Source organism: Thunnus thynnus, chromosome 6 (genome assembly GCF_963924715.1).
Source record: "Thunnus thynnus chromosome 6, fThuThy2.1, whole genome shotgun sequence".
In the NCBI taxonomy this organism is placed as follows: domain Eukaryota; kingdom Metazoa; phylum Chordata; class Actinopteri; order Scombriformes; family Scombridae; genus Thunnus; species Thunnus thynnus.
The window spans coordinates 22768383-22795181 of record NC_089522.1 but is presented as its reverse complement, the minus strand read 5'-3'; the positions used below and the strand labels follow the sequence as shown (position 1 = coordinate 22795181).

Below are 26799 nucleotides of genomic sequence, written 5' to 3'. Positions count from 1 at the left end.
ATATCTAAAAACCAGGGCAAATAAAACCACAATTATCTGCTAGATACCACAAGGGGTAAGTGAGAAAATCTCACATTTAAATATATATTTATACATACACTGTATATGGATATACGTTATTTTTCTTTTTTAGGATGACTTGGATGAGCTGATTCTTTATTTTCCACCCTGTCAGTAAAAACAGAACTGGCTTGTCTGCCCTCCAATGGAAAGACAGAGAACACTTTTCTCTCAGCCCAGACAGAGAGAGTTAGTTTGGCACGGCAAAGCCTAGAGAGATACAGTTGGACACACAATAGCAGTAGGTATCAAGTTAGTCTTAATGAGGATATTAAAACCAGATCATACAGCCATGCTGCTACTTCCGAATGTCACCTCTCCCTGTCCTGTCCCTCTCTCCCCTCCCACCCAGTCCTGATCATTTCCCTCACCCTTTTATCCCACCCTCCCACTGTGATGGTTTCACTGTAGTCCTGGTGGTGATTTCACAGTCCGCCACTTAGTGGCTGTGGGCTTGGCTTGCCTGTGTGAAACCGTTTAGAGTGTGGGAATGTCATCTCTGTGATCCCCTTCCCCGCACTGCGCTACGCCTGGGATCATGCCCACTGCCTGCTGGGAAAATCCCACCTCCCTCACTGCAGGAAAGAGATTATACTCTCTGTCCACCCCCCTTCCATACCACCACCCACCCCTCCAGGCTTTCATTCTCCTCCATGTAAGTAGAAATGTACATGCAGTATTTAATCGAACTCAAATAAACAAGTGGGCTGTACACAGACACTAAGTACACTACAATTCAATAAATATAAAAGCAAGGTTAAGGTCAAATCCTTCTCAATTTGTCTGGATTTAAAAGCTGGAAGTGTATGTCGCATAACAACATAACCTTATAGCCCAAACTGACATTCAGTAAAAAAAAAAAAAAAGAATTGATATAGAAAGCTTGTTGTGTAAGGCTAACGTGTCATATGTTCACGGATGATGCTGCACATGTGAAAGTGAGATTGCAGCCGAGAGAGGTGGCAGTTGATGAACTCTGTATCACAGAGGGAATGAGACGAGGATGAGAAGATACAGACAGGGATAAGAAAATGTATGAATACGAAAGCACAGCAAGATGAGGTGAGGCACCACAGGTTGAGAGAGATCAGATAGAATTGAAAGTGTGGAACGAGCTGAAAGCGACAAAAGCCAGAGAAACAAGAACAGTTAGATCAGAGTGAGATTGGGATTCAATCCTGGAGATGATCCCCTGTTCCTTCCCTGCCCTTTATCCCAGGGGAGTGTCACCACCAGCTACCACATCCACTTTCCCGTTTGACGATCAGTACCAAGATCCTATCATCCTGTCTCCACCCTATACACAGCTTCCTCACTGCAAACATACAAGCACTAAAACATGTATATACTGTATAACCCTGTCAGGCAGTTTAGTCCTCCCTAGCATAAGCAAACACTTCCTAGAATATGTGCATGCACCACACACACAGGCGGTTGCAGCAGTGCTTAACAAGGGAGGTAATTGACTTCAATGCCTGGTACACAGGAGTGAAAAATGAGGTGAAATTGACTGTAGGCTGCAGGCTCTGGAGGAGAAGTCAATGAAGAATTAAACTGTGTGAAGGTCAGGCTTTTGTGATTTTGTGACTGTGTGTATGTGCAGGCAATCTATGCATTCACGGACGCGAGAGAAAATTTATAATTGCTTGTAAACATGGAAACGGTAGCGCTAACTTCTCCATCGATCTATGCCTGTGTGTGTTTAGGTATTCAAAGCTGAACGACCCTGCGGACTGGTTGTCCATCAACAGAACCAATGGTCAGATAGTGACCACAGCGATGCTCGACCGAGAGTCCATCTACGTGAAAAACAACATATATGAAGCCACATTCCTGGCAACGGACAATGGTAAGAGTCTGTTTTTAAGCATGTTTTATCATTTATTTAATTTTAAATCAGAGTGATCAAAATCGCTGCTTTAGTCCTATGTTTTGTTTTTGTTAACCTTTATATTCACTCACATGATTTAGCATTTAGCAATGCACAGTTCATTTTATATACCCAAACAGCTACTACCATAAGATAAATTAAAACTGTATAAGAAATTAAAATACAACTATTCATTTTAAAAATATAAAGCTTGGATTTGCTAAAAGTGAAAAAAAACACATTGTCCAATCTGTAGTCTGGACATATTTCTCTGTCTGATTTGCTGTATAATTATCTGGTACTACCATAGACTTTATAAAAATAATGGATGTAACCACCATGACATCACCCATTGGTTTGTGGACTCACTTTTTGAAGCCTCAAGCTTGGCATTTTGACGGTCACCATCTTGGTTTTTTGGAGTCAGAAGTGATGAAAAGTGACCATATTTGGATGAGAGCGTGGAGCTTGGGAGGAGCTCCCCAGGGTCCAACTACAGTACCTCACACACCGCCGTGGTAGGGACGTGTCAATCACAACGTAGCCACACCCTAAAGCATACCCTGCTTTATAGTCTATTTTACTCTAAATTTAATTTACAAAATGAACATGAGTGCCTGTAATCACTCAAACAATGATTATAGTCAAAGTGGCACTTTATTCTTTATTCCAGTGGAGCTGCAATTGAATGCTTGGAATGGTGTGAATCTCAATCACCATTAAAAAAATACAGGTTGGAATGAAAAATATATAAATATATATATGTGTGTGTGTGTGTGTGGTTTCTTTTGAAAACAAAATCTCAGTTGATCTTAGTTAAGCTACTTAAATATATACTTATAAGAGCTTAATAAAAATGAAGACATCTATGTGGATTTTGAGGGATACAAGGACATGGAAGCTCGGCAACATTCATGTGTTGTGCAGCTGGGTTAGAGTTAGAGGAAATCCAGGATTCACACAGCTGGTCACACTGTTGATCCTCTCCTCTCCTCCTCTTTCCCCTCCTCCTTATCATCTGTCCATGCCTGCCTTCTCTTTCCCTTCACAATCCGTGTGGCATATATTATTTGTTCAGCCTCAAAGTTGAAACTCAAGCTTAACCGAGCACAAACTCAATCACAGCAAACAAATAAGTTCCCTTTTTTTTCTCAAGTAGAAGTGAGTGCTTTTTCTCAAGTAAAAAGGGAATGCTTTTTCCCCCTCCCAAATTGCCTTATCAGTGACGTGCAGTGCACTGGTGTGTTTACCTTAAGTTGGCTTTGATGCATTGGTTTATTTATAGGTGTGAGCACATATGAATGTTCTCATTTGCTACACATTTATGTGAGCACATGTGTGTATTTCTGTACATTTATTTACTATGATTGACAATGTCAGACACCATGATGTGTAACCTGCTGTGCGGTTAGAAGGAAGGAGGAGGCAGATGGATTAAAGGTCGACGTGCTTCTGTTGTTTGGACTTCACAAGCATCTAATTTTACTCCCTGCTTTTCCTTTCCTTGTTATTTTCGGCCTTTATCATTTCAATACATTAGCTATTTCCTAGAAGAACCTATAGGCACTTTAGAAATGTATGACTCCATAAACCTCTATTTACATCTGTCAGTCAAGCAACAGCCAGCTTCCAGGACTACTGTCAAGGCTATGAGGGTGTGTAGTTATTGTGGATGTTGTAAAATTTTATTGTCGTGATTATATTTTATTTTTTCTTCCCCTGGCCTCTGGAAAGAGCACAGTTTAGACAGGCATGTTACGAGGTTTGCTTGATATTAAGACTGTGGCAAGTCCAAAAGCCGGCAGTTCAGGTGATATGTGTTTGTGTGTGTGTGTATGCGTGTTTATGTTTGTGCTTTAGTCCGACTGTGTGGGTGGTGCTGGAGTGTCAGCCGTCATAAGTGAGTGGGATTATGGTAAGAAGTACTATGAGACAGTAAGTATAGTAGGATGTGACGTGGAGAGGCGGTGACAGCATGGTGAGAACTACACTTGTATTTCAACCATATTTTTATGTCTCACCCCTGACACAATCTGACTGCCTCAGACCCCTCTGACATCTCTGACTGTTTTTTTTTTTTTTTCCTTTTCAAACACCTATGCGATTGTTTATGTGCTTATGTGTTCTTCAAAGAACATATGGTAGGCTTGCTACAAATCTTTTCACCATGCCTCACATCTCTGAGCCACCATCAAAAAAAAAGGAGTTAATACAAATCCTTTTGAGGAATTTACGCAAACATAATTATTTATTTAGCTGGTTAAAACCCACATAATTCTCCTATCAGCTGTGGCAAGCTACTTCCACATGTCCCCCATACATGGCTGGGATTAACAAACCAGCAGAATGAGAAAGCCTGTGTGTGTGTGTGTCCGTGTGTGTGCGTGTGTGTGTTTATTGCATTCAATACTGCATATTAAGTATGTACGTGTATAACATAGCAAGTAGCCGCTAATGATAAAGCTGTTGGATAATGTGTAACTAATGCTGTTAGATGCTGTTCGATATTGGATAATGTAAAAAAAAAGAGAAGTTATTATGTAACCTGGTGAATATGACTTCATAAAGTGTGTGATTTTCAATTGGTGATGTAATTATAATAGTAGACAATGATTATAGTATAACTATACATTAACAGGCTTTCTTACATTACATTACATTATTGTGGATAGTCCAGTTTTGACATTTAAAGTAGATATGAAAAGTTGTCTATTTGTAGTTGTCACTTGTCTATTTTATGTATCGCCTCACTGTGAAAATTTAAACTTAGTCTTGTCCTAACACTGACCAGACTCCCGTGAGACTCTGATGACACATTCATTAGTGATCACTTGATAGGCTTTTATCAATCAGCTGTAATTTATTTTGTGATCTACAGTACTAATCGTAGTATTACCAGTTGGACAGAGCTCAAACTGTCAACACACTCAATTACAGCCCCCTGTGTCTTTAACTGCGTCTCACTCTTCTTGTGGCAAATGTCTTGCTCTGTTGCCATGTTTAATTGGCAGATCTGTCAGCTTTGCATAAATCTTTGTAAATTACATCGCCCTTATCGCATCCCAGAGATGGGCCCTGGGGTTGCTTGATTCCATCCAATGGCTCAGCCAGTGGGGCATGGCGAGGAAATGACTCATAATTGGAGGCAGCTAAGGGTTGTCACCCCTTGACACACACTCAATAAACAGCTCTGAGCTTTATACTGCTAAGAGCTCTTTTTTTTCCAGAGATTTCTCTTTGCCACATTTATACCACACATACACATTCATGCATTCTTCTCCCTGCTCTGCCATCTCGCTCTCTGATTGTTTAAAGTCTATTCCTTACTCCCAGTTCTCTATAAATGCTGTTGCAGATGGTCTGTTTCTCTGTTCAATCAACGCAAAGGGCTTCAGGATTGTTTCTGCAGATGAGGCGTGTGTGTGTGTGTCTGTGTGCACCAGTGCATGTTATTACTGTCCAAGGCTGACAATATTCTAGTGAACCAGCACCTGCAATAGCTGGCTACAGTAGCATCAGACCAAATTTCTCCAATCGCCTTAACAGTTTACATACGGTAGATTTAGAATATATACTCCAGTGAAACATCGGTGTTAAGCTTACAAGAGTTCATTTAAGAGAATAATACTTAAATAGCTGCCTAATATGCAACATCTCCATATCTGCATATTGCTTTTTGAAGATTCTTAATACAATTGTCGTTTCAATTGTGTTTAACAGACTTCGAACCTAATAGTGTCACTTACACAGGATTAGAATTCTGCTGTTACAAATGCTTTTTTTTTAATTGGCAAAGAAAAAAAAGCACAAAAATGCGCTATTATGTTCAATGTGACACATGTCCATCACAGAATAGTGATGTAAATTAATGCATATTGTCCCTATTAAATAAATAGATACATTATTAGATAGTAACTTTTAGTTTTTTAGAGCCTGTATTTTTTATAGCCTGTAACTATGGGAAAATAGCAGTTGCTTTCAAATTGCTTTGAATTAATCAGGTAACATTATAAACAATTTCGCAGATCTCCCTAAAGGTCATTTAAAACTGTGCAAATCATTTTCAAGAGTGCTTGATTACCGGGGAGCAGGGAGTTATTTTTATGTATGTGAGCATGCGGTGCAGGTATGCTCTTAATGCATGAGCACATAAGCACATAGTTTGTGCATTTTCAAGTGTATTTAAGTGATTGTGTGTGTGATGTGATAAGGGAGCACCACAATCAAAATGCACTGTTCATCTTTCAGAAATACGTTGTTAATATTGCAGGCAGAAGTGTCTTTATCTACAGAATCACAGATACCTGTAAATACACAAAGACAAGGACTTGTTTGATTGTGTTACAGTCATCATTATTGTGCATAAGCCCTCTCTAGGCAATTGGATGAGCTGTGCCTGCATCTGGATCAACTGTGATGGGTTTGATTTGGCTGTAAGGCTAAAAGAGGAGCTGGAGAGCACAACTGTCAAACGTATTTCTGTCAAGGACAGAAATTCTCCAGCACCCCTACCATCACCATTGCAGATAAACAGTCTTCCTTTCACCTCCTCTCTTCCCTTTTTTTTTTTAAAGCTCTCTTTATATTCTCTTTCATTATTTGCCTCTTTTCTGTCGGCCCACAACTCATGTCTCTCTTCCCTCTCAACTGTCCCTTTCACTGCACACATCTTCTCTTGTCGTCTTTTCCTCCCGTCATGATACTATTTTTTTCTTCCTTCTCACCATTTTCAGGCTCTCCTGCAGCCAGCGGCACAGGCACACTGCAGATCTATCTGATAGATATTAATGACAACCCCCCAGTGCTCATACCTAGGGAGTCTCAGATCTGTGAGCAGATGAACAAGAACGCCAACGGTGTCAACATCACTGCCGCTGATGCCGACACAGACCCCAATGCTGGGCCCTTTGTCTTCGAGCTGCCCAGCTTTCCCACCAGCATCCGACGCAACTGGACGATTTCTAGGATCAGTGGTGAGGAGGTGTCAGCAGTACCAGAGAACAGATAAAAATGAATTTATGATCAGTACATGGAATGGTTTATGCATAAATGTATAGCACAAGATGTAGCACTAGTCTAGCCATTTATTACCAGCCATTTTTAAGGTTTTGGTCATAATTAACCATTTTGTGGTCATTTAGACGCCAGGTTGAGAATCGCTAGAGTTTTGGATAATACATGTGACTATTAGTAACATCTAGTAACTTTTCTCTTTCCTCTTCACTCTACACAGGCAACTACGCTCGTCTGGGTCTACGGTACCAGATATATTTAGAGCCGGGGGTGTATGAGGTCCCTGTAATTGTGTCGGACTCAGGGAACCCTCCATTGTCCAACAGGTCGGTCATCAAAGTGAAGGTGTGTCCGTGCGATCAAAACGGAGACTGCACCACCGTTGGGGCTGTGGCAGCCGCTGGTTTGGGAACTGGAGCCATCATCTCCATCCTCATCTGCATCATCATATTGCTCAGTAAGCGTCAGCCGTTTATATCGCATTCATCCACTGACACTTCAATACTCTCGGACATGTCGCACCGACACACATGTATCACACATATAAAACACAAAAAGCTAAAAGCTGCCTGTGATTGGCTTTAAAATGCATTTCTGACAAAAAAAAGAGCAGTTCAGGGCAAACTCATTAATTAAACATTCACCGGGCTGTAATACAACAACACGAACAATAGTTTGTATAATGGATGAATGCCTTGACTACTGGATTCCTCTCCAGCGCCTCTTGACAAGGAGGTTTTTGTCTTCTTTTCCTGGTAGGGTAAATGTCTGGCTGCTATCAAGCCTGTGACTCATGCTGCTGGCTCACATTGTTGCTGAGGGCTGCATTGTTCATACACACAGACAATTCTTATAGACAAATTCACCTCCAGCTGCAGGATTTTTCCAAAGTATTCTAAAATGTCATATTGTGTGCAAATGATCCATCCTTTTAATACTACTGCTATCATAAAGCTTTACAAGTTTATTATCATTGTTCTTATTATTAACACAAAGGGAAGTTACATACAAAACAATAAAACTACAAAAAATAAAATCATGCCAAAAAGAAAACTGAAAGGACGGGAGGGAAGGGCAAGGAAGACGACTAAACTGATTCATATTACTATGTTTTCTGATCTCACACTAGGACGATTAAGCTACAAAAACTACTTGGTTAAGTTAGAGAAAGAACGTGGCCATAGTTAAACCAACTGGTGGTAGGAAAGAAGATGTGACCAGCAGTCTCTCATGTCAAGGTCACATGCTCTCCCATCCATGCACCTGACCTCCTCCCTAAGAAGTTTTGTGGTGGTATAACTACATCATGCTACTGCTACTACTAGGTAAACTTAAACATACACTGTTTGTTCTTGACAGTTTTTTCCATCAAGAATAATGGGAGAGGTTTGAAGAACAAGACATAAAAATCTTGTTTTGGTTGACCTCCAGTGGTGTAACTTCTCACCTTGCAGCAGTGATGCACAGGTGTAATCCAGGATCTTGTAACATCACTGTCGGGTGTGGTTACAGGTTCAACGAAGCATATCTGTTTTATTACTGCACCTACGCTAAAATCTTTTGGACTGACATGATGAACTTTCTTCAAAGAAGAAGCACAGTTGTTGATTAAAGGAATCACTTGGGCTTGTTTGGAGGAAGAAATTCATATTTTAAGAGACTGTGATGTTGCATACATTGTAAACTTGATTTTTGGGAAGTATTATATTCACACCAGCAAATTCTCAAACCAAAAACCAAACAATGTATTCAAAGCCACTTTTTTATATATATATTTAAACACCTTGAAACTTAGTAAAAACTGTAAGGCCACAAGAACTATATCTATATGTGAAAAACTGTCTCTCATATGAGCTAAACCCCCAGCACCACCTTTATTTTACATTTTTTTTATTTCATTCTAGTTTTTGTGATATGTGAATCAGATAGCTTGTATCCTGTTTTCTCTTTACCCTTGTTGTAAATTTCATTTTGTCAAAAAAACACATACACACAAAAAGCACAGCTCTGACCACACCCAACCATCAGTAATCCAGCAAACATCTCATTAAATACATTATAAATCTAAGTTTATTGGTATGTAGACCTTTTAATGATGAGAAGAAACTACTTCCTGTTTTTTTTTTTGTTTTTGATGCAGGTTGTTGCTGTGTACCCTAAAGGTTTATGATGTATCATGTTCATGTGTGTTGTCGCAGGCATGGTGCTGTTATTTGTGGTGTGGATCAAGCGCAGAGAGAAGGAGAGGCAGACCAAGCAGTTGCTTATTGACCCCGAAGACGATGTCAGAGACAACATCCTCAAATACGATGAAGAGGGAGGAGGAGAGGAAGACCAGGTGAGATCCTGAGAGACACACACACACACAATCACATTCTAAGTTGACCCCACTGTGCCCTGCTTACATCTGTACATCCCTGTGGATATGTAGGACTACGACCTGAGCCAGCTGCAGCAGCCTGACTCCTTGGAGCACATCATCAGCAAGCCGCCTGGTGTACGCAGGGTGGACGAACGTCCCATCATCCCCGAGTCCCAGTACCCAATCAGACCTGTCGTGCCCCACCCTGGAGACATAGGGGACTTCATCCATGAGGTGAATTTAACACAGCTGTGGACACAACAAACATTACATCTTGCATGCACAAGAGCTCAACAGTCATTAGACTGTTTCCCCCACAGTGAACTGGCCTCTCACTTTCACTTTCCATTGATCTGACATTTAATGTGATTACTTGTTTCTGGATGCTGTTCAATATGTAAACTCTAGCATGGTGATAGAAACAACATAGAGTTTTGTTTTACTTTACAGCTGCTCTCACGGTGCCAGGTTTATTCACACACACACTGTCACACACATAACTCCAGCGTTGGCACACTGATGCGAGAAAATGCTGATTGACAGACTCGTGACAACACGTTCACACTCGAGAGGTGTTGGCAGCTGTTCAGCTTTGATCCATCCAGCCTTGACTCTCTCTCTCTCTCTCTCTCTCTCTCTCTCTCTCTCTCTCTCTCTCTCTCTCTCTCTCTCGCCCTCTTTTTTTCTCTCTCTTTTTTTCTCTCTCTCCCTCTCTCTCCCCCTCTCACATATGTACTCACCTGATCTCGCTCCAGCAGTCTGGTAAAACACAAACACAACAAACACATGGTGTTCCTACCACCCACTGTACTCCTGGGGGTTGAGGCTTTTTAGGTTTCTGTACATAGCCTCTCTCTGTATTCCAGTGAAGTGGATGAAGTCCATTATCTTCACCTGCCTAACCTTCAGGTCAATGGAACTCATTTGTCATTCTTAGAAACAAGTGCAGGTTTGAGCGCTGGCAGAAAACACAAACAGACCTCTTCACATCTTATTTATGAAACACCAACAAAATATTGATGAAGATGGTTTGATTGCACAAAAAAATTAAAATTAGAAACAAGAACTGGCCAAAGCAGCTCCTCATGCATTTTCATAATTAATTTATACAGACACAGTGACTCTTGGCATGTTACAAAGAAGGTTTTAATGCAGAAAATTTCACCCTACATGTAGTACAAAATTAAAGCCTACTGAGCTTTACCAGAGGAACTGGCCTATATGAAGCCAGTAGTGTTTAAGTAGCCATTTATGCTGCACATCTCCATTTTAAGTAGGCTATTTGCACTATTTATGCATATTTCAACAAAGGTATCTTATAGAGTATTAAATATTAAAACTCAAGAATAGAGACAAAAATGTAGAGCTGCAAAGATTAGTTGATTAATCAATTAGTAAATCATAACTATGTTGGCTATCATTTTGGTAATCGTTAATCATTTAAGTAATTGCCTCTAATATTCTCTGGATCCACCCTCTTTAATGTGAGGATCAGTTGCTTTTCTTTGCTTTATATCATCGTAAACTGAATATCTTTTGGTTTTAGACTATTAGCCAAACAAAACAAGACATTTGATGTCATCTCCTAGTAAAAATGTGATGGACATTTTTCAATATTTTCTGACATTTTACAGACAAAACGATTCAAGGAAGGAAAAGTATGATCAGCCTTACAAAAATGATAGCATGATGAATGCTATTATGCTTTGTTACAGAGCATTGGCACACCCTTTAATGTCATGTATGTCCAGTAGTTTTCCATGCACAATATCATACATGTTTTTCAAGTCAACATAATACTAAACATACTGTAGGGACTATTGACAAAGATAGAATTGATACATACCAGTGACAGAAAGTAACTATACATATGCATTTACTCAAGTACTCTAAATAAGTACAATTCTGAGGTGCTTGAGTAGTACCGTTTGTTGTGTTAAAACTCTTGACTTTCACTTTTGGTTTCCATTTCTGGCAGAGCTACTAAATCAGCACACCACTGAAGGAAAAACAAAAAAACAAATCACGGTGAAAAAGCCGGCTCATTAAGTGAAGTGAAAACATCTGTGTAGAAACTTGGCGTCTCAACAGAGAGACGGACACAGAAAAGAAAGGAGTGTTCAGCTCGCGGCTTAATCAAAAGACGCTACTAGTATGAAATGAATCATAAATATTGATCAGAGAAGTGTTGGTTTTGGTATTAATGTTTAGCATTATACATGTCAGTCTGGCTTGCTTGATTTATGGTTGTACTTTGCAGCTTTGTTATGAGTTGACTTACCTTGGTTATGAGTGATGTGTATATTATTGTTTAAGTACAATTCTGCAGACAGACAGTTTACCAGAAGGGAACTATTAAGCCAAGTAGCTGGCTTAAATCACCTTCCACAGAAGTCTCACACCAGCTGGCTGGCTTGGAAAACCTTGGGGGATCTTCTGATCTCTGATGGAAGTGACAAGAGCTACGGTGCTGTGGTGTACTTCAGGTGGGAAACAGAGCAAGGTATCCAGGTCAGATTGGTCGAATCCAAGGCAAAGCTTAAACCACTGGACCAAAAAGGAGAACCAGCCAAGGCAGATATCTGTGGTGCTGTCTTTCCAGCCTGGCTTAGAAGATAGATTTAAAAGCACAGCCGAATGGAGATAAAACGATGGTATCACGTATTGGACAGTCAAGCGGTGGTGGGAGCCATTGAGTGAGACAGTTATGGATACCAGACCTTCTTTGCAAACCGAGTTGGTGAGATTCAGAAGGCTGGACCTGTTGAGGACTGGTGGTGGATCCCAGGGGACCTGAACACCGCTGACATTATAACAAGAGGAGTAACTCCTGAGGATCTTTGAGAAGGTTCTGAATGGCAGAACGGACTTGGGTTCCTGAGGCGATCAGCGGAGGAGTGGCCAAAGAAGTCAGTCAAAGAGGCTGCAGCAGGTGCCAAGGAGGGCATAGATAAACTCCAGAGAAAGGCTTTCTCAGCAGCACTAACCAGAGCTCAGGCAAAAAGAAAGCAGAGTAGTGCACTGCAAAACAACCCTGATGGTAAATAACTTGTGACTCTTCCAAGGACTTCTGAGAGTATAGGAGAAGCTGCAATCTGGAGAGCTCCAGCTGGCTCAGTAGTTAAGCGACCTGCTGAGGAGAAGAAGTTCAGCAGTTTAAGTAAGTTGTACTGCTAGTTAGGGCTAGACCTAAAGGAGACCTAGGAAGCTTCGAGTTTGAAGGCTATTCCTACAAGAGATTAAGAGTTATCAAGGCAGAAGTGAACGAGTTCTGGAAGAAGTGGAGTCAGTCGGCTGGAGCCAGTTTGTTTGTGAGGAGTAAGTAGCACACAAGGAGTGGAATGTTGCTGTTAGAGACATCGCCTGGCTAGCAGACCATTATGTTTTGAGGGGTCAGTACAAGCAGTACAAGGGTGATCAGTGTTGACATTGAAAAGAAGGGAATCTTGAAGGATGTGAATGTCTGAACATTCCCAAGCTACTCAGTCTCAACTGTGAAGGCTGTCCAAGAAAGCAACACAATCAAGGTTGGCAAAACAAAGAAAAAAATCCCCTGCTATGGTTCTTCACAGAGACATCAGGCATATAGTTGTCTTGCTTCCTGTAGAGGAGCAAAATAACACTGGGGCTACAGATGGTAAAGAGGATGGACAAACAGCAGAACAACTTACACTTCAAATCCACCAGAGGATTCAGCTCAGCCCTTCTAACACCAGGACTTGGATTAGAGTAGTTTGACCTCTTTGGGTTCAAGAACCAGGAGCTCAAGTGGGAGGTGTTGAGTTAAAACTCAGATAGCATGACAAAACAATGGTTATGGTTGTACTTTGTAGCTCTGTTATGAGTTGACTTACCTTGGTTATAAGTGATGGTTATGAGTCATGTGTATATTATTGTTTGAGCACAATGCTGCAGACAGACAGTTTACAGAATTAAGTTTTTTTTCTCTATTTTGATTAAGTATAACTAAATGGACACACTGTAATTATATATTTCAAGGGGACAGGTAAATAAGAAAATCTCTAATTTAAAGGGTAAATGTCTTTGTTTGAAAGTAATGGTATTTTTGTACATTTTCCCCTTGTTTTCTTTAAAGGTTATCAACCTGACTAATTCTACTGTCAATGTCAATAGCCCTACAAAGCAATCTTATTACTTTTACTAAAAAACAAAAGCTGGACAGTAATAAAGAGAAACAAAGCAAAGTGGAATTGGATTGAAAATAAAAAGACGAAAAGAACAGTGAGTTGTCCCATGCATCCTTTGAAATTAACCAGGCTGTTTTCAAGTTCGGGCAGGAGCTGAACAAAACCTAGTATTTCAATCAGGAGAGACTCAATTCATGGAGTAAAAGATGTTTATTTGAACAGCATGAAAGGTGAAGTGAAAAAGTCTTTGGATGAAGTGGATATGTCTTTGGTGATTAGACCCCATCGTGATTTCACAATGGGGAATGCGAGAGTAGAATAGGATAACCCCCCGATAGAGTCTAGACACTGGTGGTGGTGATGAATGGCATGGATCTTGGTGGTGTAGGTCGCTGCTTCTGGTGAACTCGAGCCTGGTGCTGAAGTGCGTGGAGGAGGAGGCGAGATGGTGATGGGGGATGAAGAGGAGAGGAGCGAGCTCTGGACGCCGTGGACGTAGATGGGGTGGAGGAGGGTCACGATGGTTGATCTGAAATGACAGCTGACAGCGGCAGAAAGGGAAAACGGAGTTTGACAGCTGAGCCGTGATTGGCGGTTAGAGATCGTGGAGGAATCTGATTTGATAACTAGAAGTGACGCCCCTAAACAGCTGATGTGAAGGCGGGACTAGCAGGGGAGAGTGAATGAGTAGGAAATGAATGAATGGTTAAGATAGTATTCCTGTCTGAATTTACGCTAAGCTCCATAACTTGACACCATTTCATGCTACTTCATACTTCTACTCAACTACATTTCCGAGGGTAGCATATCACCTGTACTTTTTACACCGCTATATTTAGCTATAGTTACTAGAAGTAGCTTATTGAGATTTTACACACAAAACCACCAAGCCGTATGTAAAGTAGGTAAAAATGAACTCCACCTCGACCAGCTACGACATTAAAATGCCGATAATAATTCAATCATGAAAACATTATATACAATAATGTAACACTATGAAAGGGACCATTCTTTACAATGAATATCGCTTTACAAATAAAGGTAAGCTTACTGGTCACGGGGAGCTCAGTTTGTGAACAGTTGTATAATGTCTTCTGTGGCTCCTGCATTAAATGGGGGCATGGAGTTTGAAAGATACAACCCTCCTTTCTGGCATTTACCAGAAAGGGAGGGTCTAATGAAATAAAAATGCTACTGGCTGCATTATGGGAAATGAAGAATCCAGGATTTTTGGAGTTCTTACTTCTACCAATGTGTTGCTTTTCCATCACCCTTGACTGTATAGGCATGTGAATACTGACCACTGTCTTTCTTCTTCCTCTTCATCCTGTTTAGGGTTTGCGAGCAGCAGACAACGACCCCACAGCCCCTCCGTATGACTCCCTGCTGGTGTTTGACTACGAGGGCAGCGGCTCCACCGCTGGCTCTGTCAGCTCCCTCAACTCCTCCAGCACGGGGGACCAGGACTATGACTACCTCAACGACTGGGGCCCCCGCTTCAAGAAGCTGGCTGACATGTACGGAGGAGGGGATGATGATTAAATCTACCCAGTCACACATGCACACACACACACCCTCGTCCCGTCAGCTGGCCTGCCATGCTCTGTCCCTATAACACATGGGGCTGTTACACCCTTACTGAACACAAGTTAACAATGACATGTTCACACTGACCAACTGACTGACCAACCAACCAATCAAATTACCCACCACAGAGGACCGGTGCCATGAGTCAGTTTTGGGTGCTCTTCTCAACCGTCTCCTGCTCTAAGCCCGTCTAAGACTGAAACAGAAGCTCTGAATTGCAGGCTTCTCATAATTTGTATTTTCAAACTCTTGAGCTTTTGTTTCATTTTTCAGTTTTATGCTAGATGTAGGCTTAGGTTACTTTTGTCTGATTTTGTTTTTCCTTTAGTTTGCGCAGCTTTTTTTGTCCTCACTCCCCTTCGATTCGAGACGTTCCCTATTCCTGAGGGTTTTCACTTTTCCCTCGCTGTAAGCCCCCGCCTGCCTCTCTGCAGAAGCTTTAGGTTTGAGCTGCTTGCTTTGTCTGAGGGGAACAAAAGGAGAGGGGTAAAAAAGAACAGAACAGATATGATATGAAAGTCCTTCCTGCATGGAGGGCCCTGGTTTATTCTTTCTTGAACTTGAATTACTTAGAACAGAAGCACTGTTGTTTAAAAAGTGCCTTCAGTGGTGCGTATTTTAGCAGACTCCCGCTAACTCAGGATTGGTTGCCATTTTCTGGGCTAACATGCCCCCGTATGACCCCTGACCCTTTAACTCAGACCTTCCCTTGTCATTTCTATTGTCCTGCAGGGTTGTGGTAGCTGCGGGAGATGTCAGTGCTGGTTTCAGAGGAGCACTGGCTTAAGAGGGCGCTTTATGTAGACATACTGTACATAGGCCTACAGTGTGTCTGTAAGTTATGGACAAATCATTAACTTTTCAAGTCAGGCATATCTGTGCTCCTAGATCACAGCCAACTTGAATGTGATTGGTGAAATCACAAAAATACATTATGGGACTGTCTTAGAGAAGAAATGCATTGCGTGTCTTTGTTTATTGTGGCTTCAATAGCAGCTGTGTTTGTTTTGAGCTCTCAGTATTTGCACCTAAAGCTTGATAAGGCTTGTTACTAAAATTTAAAGGTTGACAAGTCAAGTGTGTTACCTCTATAATGTTACTGTATATGAAGTACATATGAGGGTTATTTAAGGAGACTTTGCCTTTAAGATCATTTAAGGTTTGCATGTTTATCCCTACACCCAAAGGTAACTACCATCGCCAGTTATTGTGTGGTAAATATGTCAAAGAAAACTATATAAACTGTACAAACATGAGGGTAAAGAAAATACTAGATGACTTCACATAGCTCTGATAGCATTACATATAGAGTTCAGAGCTTGTGTGAGCCCCATTCTGAGTCCCTTTCTCTTTTGGTTTTTGCTTTGTTTTGTTTTTGTTTTGTTTTTTTTCTTTTGTTGATTCACTGTTGTTTCTTGACAAACTTTTGATATACAAACTTTGGTGCTGGTCCCTGTCACAGAAACTGGGAGAATTGAGCCTCAGCCAGGGATTTAGCGCCTTCACAATCTGTCTCTCTTCAGGCAGCATTTCATTCATCTGAAATTTTCTCCTGAAAAATTTTGGCTGCAACTTCAAGAGGTTTTGAAAAAAAAAAAAAAAGGTAGAGAAAGGAAAAAGTCTGTCATGAAGTTTTGCATTTTATCAAAGCAGACTTGCAAAACTAAAGCTTCAGTAATAGAGCTTTAAAAGACAGACATTTTAAAAGACAATTTTGTTTTAACTTAATGAAAAAGCAGGACTACCCATGGGCTTTTGTAATCGTATTTCAGAATATACCCCAGCACTGCTTATAGAGAGCTGAAATAAAGAGTTTTAGTCTTTGTATTAAATTATTTAAATGTGCAAAACATTCCACAGAGTATCACGGGAGATGCTGGTGAATGATAGAAAGATTTAATCATTCCGTATATTCTGAGTGCCCATTGAAACGCTCCTCAGTGGTAGCCGGCTTCAACTTGATGTGGATTGACCAGATCCTCTTTTAATTGTGAATATAATTAATGCCTGGAGGAAATGTTCTTCAAGCAATTTGATGAAAAGGATCCTCCACTCATGCTCTTTTTTCTCCTGATGCTTTTCAACTGTTCCTCACCTGCTCACAGTTCATTTGAATAGATATAAATAAAAAAAAAAAACAATCTTTAGTTTTTAACAATGGTAATGGAAAATGAGCCCGCTGTGAAAAAAAAGTAACTATTCTTTTGGAGTATACCTGTTAATACATATTCATGATGCCATAAAAAAAGAAATATGGATGAGAGTGTGATATGACTATAAACAAGGGAAGGAAGGTCATAGTATAATTAACAAGGTTAACAGGGTAGGAATCTCATGATTTAGATTCATAGAGAAATGGGTGGAAATTGCACCTTGCGGTGTAGAAACTGACAGCGGCGATTTTCAGGACAGCTGTCAGCTTAGAGCTCAGTCAGAGTAGACATGAGAAAAGGAGTGGTTTCCACAGCTTGCTGCTGGATAAGCTCCTGTCTATCCAGTTGCTCCTCAGCCTGCAGAATATCTTCACAAAATAAACACAGCTGTTACTTTCTGCTATTTGTGATTATTTCTGACACATAAATGTTGTATATACAGAACATTTTTATACATTTGGTGACATGATTCATCTGTTTCTGTGTGGTCTTTGCATTTTCTCTCACTCCAGTTTTGTTTCAAATCGATAGTTGGCAAGGTATATTTCACCACAAAAAGCCATGTGCATTTAAGAGAATCTGTATGATTCTATATGAGCTTACAGCCATACTTGTGTCGCTGTTCAATCTTCGCTTCCTCATGGTGAAAAGGTTCCACTTCAAACCAACTTGTACAGTCTGTACTAGCACACACACTCACTCCTCTAGGCCTTACTGTATATACATGAGTGTTCTGTATTATATGAGCTCTTTCAGCATTATTCGAATTCAGCTGCGGAGCTCCAACATTATTGAAGGCCATCCAGCGTTCACAGAATAAAGACATGCTTCATGAAATGCTCGTGCTCTCTTGTCAGATGTTCACAGCAGAGTGAGGGCCAAACATAGCAGGAGGCACCCCCCCCCCCCACCCCCCCATCTACACACACACACACACACATACACACACACACACACACACACACTGGGTAACCGACCTTTATGACTGTGTCATACATACATGACACAATGCCATTATGATACTGAATGTTATCAATGACTCGTGATGACACGCGGCAGCAAATCATCAGTGGAGTCAAAGTTGACCCTCCATTTAAATGCAATTTGTGAGGGGAAATGGAGGAAAGATAGATCATTACTTGTTACATAGTTGGTCCACTTGTCTTATTGATGTTTCTTTGCTAAATTGAGGGGAGAATTAGCAAATGAATGAAAGAAGAACTATTGCACTGCTGTAGTCCATCCCGGCTGTGTCAACAACAGCTCTTCTGCCTCTCTGACTGGTGATAGTTGACAGACACTTGGTCTGGACACTGCCTGATCGTGGACACACACATGATGGGAGGCTCCTGCAGAAGCCAGACTTTTGCCCTGCAATGGCCAGAGCTACAAAGGCAGGCAGCAGTGTTTCATACGAGTTCTCCCAATACTGCTCAAGTCCAAGTGTACATAATGTAGTATTTGCTTGAAGCTAAACAGACCAAGTTAGGCAAACTGTAACTGTACAATTGGAGCTTTTTGCATGTGTCTTTTTATAATGGACAGATGAGTTCTATTACAGTAACCATACAACATTTTAAAATGTGTCGCAGCCCGCATGACCGAGGTTGCAGTCCAGAAGGGATTCTGGTGTACCATACTCACATAGTTTCAAATGGAGGAGAAAAAAAGCAGAAAAAATAATTGCACAGTTATCGAGTCTAAAGACTTTTTTTGTAAATTGTCAACAGCACAAATATTTTGTATTGTTGTTTGTACCATTTTGTAAGAAAATGTAAAAAAAAAAAAAAAAAAAAAAAAAAAAAAGGGAAAGAGTCTGTTGTTTCAAGCGTGTGTTTATAGTGCCACTGCAATCTTGGTTTCCAAATACCGTACAGTACATGCGCAGCCTTGCAGATCAACCTTGTAATATAGACGCTGAGCTGGAGACTCCCTGTCAGCACCATGTGTTATAAATAAACATTTCCCCTCCTTATATGAACACTGCCTCCTGTCTCTTCTTTGTCACCCGCTGATTTCTGCAAAGTGATGCATTTCCTCACACTCAAATTATTTTTAAACAGCCAATGTGGTTATTTTGACCATAAATTGTAAATTGTTGCAACTTTGTATGATTTTATAATGATTTGATACATTATAGCATATACATAAAATATTACTTATTAACTAAAAACAACTTATATCATCGTTCCCAGCATTACTAGTGTTTTGTGTATTAAATCACAAATGTTAGTCCAATGTTTCTGTTCATTTATCAGTTGTGTTACACAAATAACGGAATACGGATTTCAGTTGAGTAGTTTGCGTTTCACAATTTGGTTGCTGAGATGCTGAGATGTTTCTTTTTTGAGAGTTGTTCTGTGATGGTCGGGCAGATCGTCTGCTTAATCAGTGATAGTGACAACAGGTGCGCATCATTACCTGCACTAAGCAGTGAGTCACTAGGCATTGTCAAGTTGAGGTAGTAAGGACAAAACTGTTCTGTAGCAAATTACATTCCATATAATTTGATGAACTTGTGGTTGTGCATGTGTGCCCATAGAAAACTGTCATTGTCAGCAGTAAAAGAGAAATCTTACACCGATGTTGTTCTATATGTTTTGAAAGCTTGGTATGAGTCTAGTTCACCCTATGGTAACCTCAGTGGATGGTACGTTCCAGTTTGGTAAGGCTGAGAAGGTAAAAGGCCAGTCACCAGTCAATTGTGACGAGCAAGGGAAGAGAGAAGGTGGCAGTTTTCTGTGAGGCTGCAGATATTAGTTTTTTGTTTTGCTTCAGCTTAAGTTTTTTTTCTTTTTTTTTTTTTTTTTTGCTGTGGTTCATTTTTGCCTGTTTCATTAATATAGTTGTTAATAGATCACCTTTTTTTGCACATACTCCTGCCTGCCGACCTCCATCAACATCCCTTTAAAAGTTTCCCGTGCCAAATGATCTGCCCTTTATATGAGGTGGTGGCACCACACAAGGCCTGAAAAGCAGAGCATAATTTAATGGGAGGCACTGAGACCTATAGTGTATAGAGCAACACCTGCCTTGATAAACAAAAATGTCCATATATATGTATGTGTATGAATATATATATATATAAGAAAATATCATTTGACCAACAAATTACAAGAGTTCAATCATGATTCCTTCAACTGAGGAGTCTCTCTTTACTGATCACTTTTAGAGTTGATTTTATGATTTTATTGATTACATTTGAAGCACTTCATGGATGGGCTCCTAATTATATTTTCAGGAAGAGTCTTAGATCTTAGGCTTACAGAATCAGTCACATCTTTTAAATCACTTCCTAAAACATAGCTCAAAGTTTTATATTTTCAGTTCCACAGTGTTGTGGGTAGTTTATTTATTTAATTCACTGTTTTATCTTATTTTATTATATTTGGGGTTTTATTTATTTATTTATTCATTTTTACTCTCCATATGTTTAATTGCTGGATTTCATTTAATTGTGGTGCTGAATTGTTTTAATTTTGTACTTTGGAACGCTGCTCTAAAAGGTGCTAAATAAATAAAGTTTATTATTAATTTTAAAAAGTAGAATGAATTCATGATCAAAAACAATGCCATTTTTCAAGTTTACAGTTTCACAATAAGCAAACAGAGCTATAATGCTGAATGCACAGTATACTAATTAAAGATTATACAGTAGCTTGATTCTCACATATAAATGGTCTTACTAGTTTTGCATAAAATACACAATTTTTTACAAGAAACATTTTCACAATGTTAGAATAAAAACCATTGAGAATTTAAAATGATTTGCTTCTGTTTTCACTGATCTAATATGTGGTTGATTGAGTTTCTTATTCAAAATTAGTTTCAGTGCCAGCCGTGAACAAACATAAGCTAAAATGATCAACACAATTAAGGCTGTTCATTTGTCAACTGTGTCTGACGGGGTTCTCTTCCACGGTGGGATCATAGTCTTTCCCAGCTGAAGCAGATGAAAAGCAGCGACAAATCAACCCAGTATGAAAATACAAAGTGGTGCATTTGATTTTCTTTTTCCTTTCCCTTTTTTTAAACTTTAATGTCCATCTATATTTCCCCTTTGTGCTGCAAATGTTGTCACCATGGAAATCTAAAACAGATGTGGCTCTTACACAAACTACAGCTGAGCAATACCACACTTGCAAATATGTTTTTTGGTTGTTTTTTTTTTTAAATTTTCCCTGAACCTTGTTTATTGCTGCACAAGAAAAAAAAATGTTTGAACTTGGTCAAGTGAATGTAATGTTTGTAATAGGTTTTATAAACTATTCATTGGATTTGTGTTGCTAGGAAACAGGAAACACTGCAACAGGAAATAAATTTGGGTACATTTAGAACAGTTTTATGTTTAAAACTGTGAAACGGACACATACACTACAGACAATAAGAAATGAGTCAGTTGATCAGCATTGAAAAGCATCATTGCTTGTCAAAGAACTTTAATAAAATTGTGTATAGCTTTGATAAACAGTAAGAACTTCATTGGAGTGCTTCATAATCAAGCGCCCAAAAGCGTAAAAATCTCAAAAATCTGAAATATCGGAGTATCCTTCAATGCACCAACATGATTTTTTGAAACACACCCTGCCAGGCAGTGTTGTAATATTGGCAATACTGGCAATTGACAATACATTATTTGTAGTTTATAGGCCAAAACCACCTGTATGGTTCTTCAACAATACATTGCTGGCAGTGCACCTTAAAGGACCAATGTGTAGAATTTAGTGGCATCTAGCAGAATGAACTTGGAAGAAATGGAATATAATAATCATAAGTATGTTTTAATTAGTATATAATCACCTGAAAATAAGAATCGTTGTGTTTTTGTTACCTTAGAATGAGCCCTTTATATCTACATAGGGAGCAGGTCCTCTTCTACAGAGCCCACCATGTTTCTACAGTAGCCCAGAACAGACAAACCAAACTGGCTCTAGAGAGAGCCCTTCACGTTTTTCACGAGTTTCGAGGCCACTGTCTCCTACAAGTTTGGAAGGGGAGGAGGAGGGGAGAGGAGAGGTTGCAATCTGCAACCTCATCGCTATCTACCATTAAATCCTACACACTGGTCCTTTAAAGTGACTTATCACAATTATCTACTAACATTTCAGCTGTTTGTTAAATCTTAATTCAACAATAGCCTCTATAAAAGCAGAAGAAGGTAGAACAGATAAGAAGTTAGCAATCAGTGCAGGGCTGCACGAGGAGCAGGAGGAGATGACCCTTACTTATTCTCTTTTACCACAGCAGGTCAATGAACTAACAGCACACTGCATCTCCTCCTCATTGATTGACCTGTCAGAGCATGTCAATGCACACTCAGACAGAGTGAGCCCTGCTGTTACACACTGCTCACACAAGCACACATGAAGACACAAATCTCTCTCCTCAAACTACAAGAAAACTGAGAGTAAAGGGAAACCCACTCCTGCTCTCCAACCAGCACGACTCCAGGATTGACAGGATAGGTCAGAATAGATTAATTCAGTTAACAGTCACATGATTATCAGAATTGCCCCATGCTGAATTTTGACTTTGTATTGATTTATACAGGTAGGTGGTTTACAGCTGACATCGATTCTGCACTGCAACTTATTTTACTAACTTAACGGCTCAGTTTTGTGTGTGTAATTTGATAAAGTGAATAAGTGAATAAACGTGTTTTCCAAAATATAATTAAAAATTATTTTGGGAAATATGTTCAGAACTCAAAATATAATTCCCCAAATGTCGAACTATTCGTTTATCTGGCAAAATCTACAATGAAACGAAGAACAGCTTCTCTCTCGCACTTCATGTGACACCACACAGAAGCCTGGATCTATCATTAAACACACAAAGTATCATCGCAAATGAAGTCTCCGTCTGGTTGGATTTTATTTTGTCTGCTGTACTCAAGCTCGGATAAGGCAGACCCAGATGAAACACAAACACCCACACACACCAAATTGGTACTGTTGCCAGGAGAGACGATATCGTCATACAATGTGAGTGTGGGGGACATTAAGTGCTGTATTTTCTCCCTCCAAAGACTTGACCGGAACACCCCGTGATGTTCATGTCACTGACATCACTGGTAACTGCATTTTATGAAAGCCTATTATATCCCTGCTGAATGAACAGGTCAGCATTAACCGAACTCTAGACTCCATAAAAGCACCAATTAATCTTTCCATATTTGTAAAAAGGCTGCCAACAGTAATCTGAATTCATTTAGGTGCTCTTATTTAGTAAAAAGGCACAAAAAATATTGGAAAAACTAAGGCACTCTTGAAAAGTGAATGTGTATAACTTCCTACATGCTCCGTGGGTGCTCAGGTAAGTGCAACAAAGTGCATATAGAAAGAATTCCAATTTGCACTGCTTGTAACATTTGGTGAGTCTCAGAGATGTATTCTGCAAAGTATTTTTAAATCCCCTCCAAACCTGCTCTGACTCATCTATTTTACCTACACTGGCTTTAACGTCTCTCTCTTCTCTGTCTAAGAATTGCTTTCATCCCTCTTACTGTTCATAAATCAAAAAATGTATTTTTTGAAAGTTGAGCTTGGGCTACATAATGTCCCACTATAATCACAATGATATATTAAACATAACAAGTCATGGTAACGACATCATTAATTAAGCTAATTAAGGCCTTAATCTTTCTGCCAACATACTTATCTTTGTACAACACATGGATGGTACTAATATAAACTCTGTAGTTTAAAGTCTCTAAACCTTATTGATGTTTGTCCAAATGATGCCTACAAGTGTACAAGTACAGCTTTGTCACAGCTGTGAGGTGAATTCAACTAAATAATGATGCCAGGCTAAAGCTACTCAGTATATGTCCAGAAAAAAGGCAAAAGGTTGAGAAAGAAAAAATTTTTTTTTAATCCAGCAAGTTTTCTTGCAAACCCTTAAAATGATCTCCTGGTGGGCAATGACCGCCAGTTGAAAACCACAGAAAATGATTTTTCTCATTACAAGGTATAAATATATGCAACAAGATGCCCTGAAATCCAATCATCTTTATAGGGAAAACTGTGTTGAAATGATATTCACAATGATGCAAGAAGTATTCCTTTACTTAAGTAGTAAAAATAGGAATACCACGATGTACAAAGACTGCATTACAAGTAATTGAAAATCTATCTAAGTGTTATCAGCAAATTTTATTTTAAGTATCAAAAGTAAAAGACATCATCCTGCAGAAAAATTAACCATGTGAGTGTACATATACTTTAGTGTTGGATTGCTATTGCTAATGCATGTGCTAGTAGCATTTTAGTGTTGTAGATGGTTTATAGACTGTTGGTCAGTCTATGTATATTTTGAAAGATGTTCATATGTGTCGTCTGTAAATTCTTAATCTGCAAAGTACATGTGACTATATCTGCCAAATAAATGTGATGGAGTAAAAAGTATTTGCCTCTGAAATATAGCTGAGTAACTGTTGACAGTAACAGAAATGGAAATGCTCAAGTAAAGTACAAGTACCTTAAAATTGTACATATGTACAGTACTTGAGTAAATGTTCTTATTTAAATTACATCACTGGACATCTGTGTTTTAAACACTTTCTAATGTGTGTAGTGTGTGTGTTCATGCTTGTTGCTTCATGTTTTAGATGTTTTCTCAGAGTTGTTAATTCCTTATTCATACTTTCTCCAGATGATGAATTTATCAGCTGAACCAGAAAACACAACTTGACACCAAAGATGCTGTTACACAAGAGAAATAACAGACTAACAGACATTGCATTACATTGTTTTTTTTAACTAATCACACAACTGTGTGAGATAACACTGTCACAGACATGAATAATCTGTATCAACAAACAACAAAATTCATAATCCCAATATTAAACTTTAGACTGTCAGAGGAGGGCATTCTGTCTGAGAGAAGGCTTGAGATCAGAACTAACAATATATCTCAGCCTGATGTTCCAGATGTTTCCCATTTGCTTACATAATTAAATCTCTATTTACCTTGGAAAACACATTGCTGCAACATTTTAGAATCTTCTTTTTCAAAATGTAATGTAAGCATACGGTCAAGTATATATTTAGGGCAGCAACTAATGATTGTTTTCATTATCAATTATTAAGCCAATTTATTTTCTCAATTAATCATTTTGTCTCTAACATGTCAGAAGATTGTTATGTTAATGTTATAATTTCTTAGAGCCCATGGTGACCTCTTCAAATGTCTCATTTTGTCCAGAATCGACAATATATTCAGTTTACTATCATGTATGTCATAGAAAAGTTTTAAATCATCATATGTGGCATATTTTCTTAAAAAATGACTTAAAAAATGATCATGCAATCATCAAAATAGTTGTTAATAGTAGTAATAGCCAATTACTTATCTGTCAACTGACTAATTAATTAGTCAACTAATCATTGCATACATATCTATCTATCTATATATATAATATATATATATATATATATATATATATATATATATATATATATATATATATATATATATATATATATTCCCTGAGGGGGGTTCTTTACACACAGTCAGACCAGTCATCCATCTATCCATACTATTTCTTCATATTCTCCATCAGTGACTTTCATTTCCTCTATGATGGCCTGAGGATGTGAGGGACAGAGGAGGATACGGAAAGGAGGGAATGGCCCAAGTCTGATTGGATATCCATCTAATGGCTGCTTTAGTGGGCTGCCGGACCGCCTCTGGACCCAGACATAACAGACATAGAGTGAAATAGAGATGGCATGGGTGGTCTGTGTTCTGAGTCCTCTCAAAGTAATGCATTTACTCCGAATGATCCAAAGTGCGCCCCTCTGTGTAATAAGAATAAACAAATAGCCGTACCGCATTGGCTTTATTATCTTACATCGATGTTGATTTATTCAGAGCCGTGGTGGGCTATTGTATGCAGATTGCCTGATGCCCCCGTGGTGAACTCCTCATCTAATCCTTTCAGAGAGTAACTGCACTGTTGGGGAGGAGTGGACTCTCAAGAGAAATGAGAGAGGGTTCAAACAGTCAAGAGAAGCACAAAACCATGCAGGGAAACAATCCTGAAACTTTACACTGCCCTTTTACACCGGTCACCATATTGACAAAAGATATTCAACTCATACAAAGCTTTCTAAAGAACCATAGTTTGGACGGCAGTGGCAGGTAGGATGAGTGTTATGATATGATGAGAGTCATTTCAAAAAGGTATAAAAGCGTCTAAAGGGTGAGATTGGAAGCGATAAAGTTCCCTCCCGGGTCAGTGAGACCACACCCCAGAGAGAACAGCTGCAGCTGACCACATTATAGCTGACGAGGGACAGAGATAAAGGAGTGAAGCTCTGGGCCCATAGTACTGCCTGAAATCAGATTTAGATTCCATTCTTACATCCAAATCATATTATGCTCCACAGTTATTCACAGAGTAGCTATCTATCACTCACATACACACACACTGTCAACATGATACGACCATCTGTCAGTACTTACCTACACAGAGCTTCAAGATATGGCCCCGATGGAGCTACTATATTAACTACTGCGATGACATCTTCTTTGCTCTGCACGTGCTTTGGTGTAGAAAACAGATACAGAGCTCTGAATGGTTGCATCAACATATTCAACTAT

At 39.4% G+C, this 26799-nt stretch overlaps 1 protein-coding gene across 2 annotated transcripts in view; it reads left to right on the top strand.

Annotated features, from left to right (window-relative positions):
• LOC137184751 (cadherin-4-like) overlaps positions 1-19174 on the top strand; it is a 255065-nt gene extending 235891 nt beyond the window's left edge. For both annotated transcript variants that reach the window (XM_067592727.1, XM_067592726.1), the window contains 6 exons: positions 1767-1909; positions 6664-6903; positions 7164-7400; positions 9142-9281; positions 9375-9539; positions 14789-19174. In XM_067592727.1, the coding sequence (XP_067448828.1) occupies positions 1767-1909; positions 6664-6903; positions 7164-7400; positions 9142-9281; positions 9375-9539; positions 14789-14995 (1132 nt within the window). In that variant the 3' untranslated portion in view covers positions 14996-19174. The remainder of the gene's footprint in view (positions 1-1766; positions 1910-6663; positions 6904-7163; positions 7401-9141; positions 9282-9374; positions 9540-14788) is intronic.
• The last annotated feature ends 7625 nt before the right edge of the window (positions 19175-26799 follow it).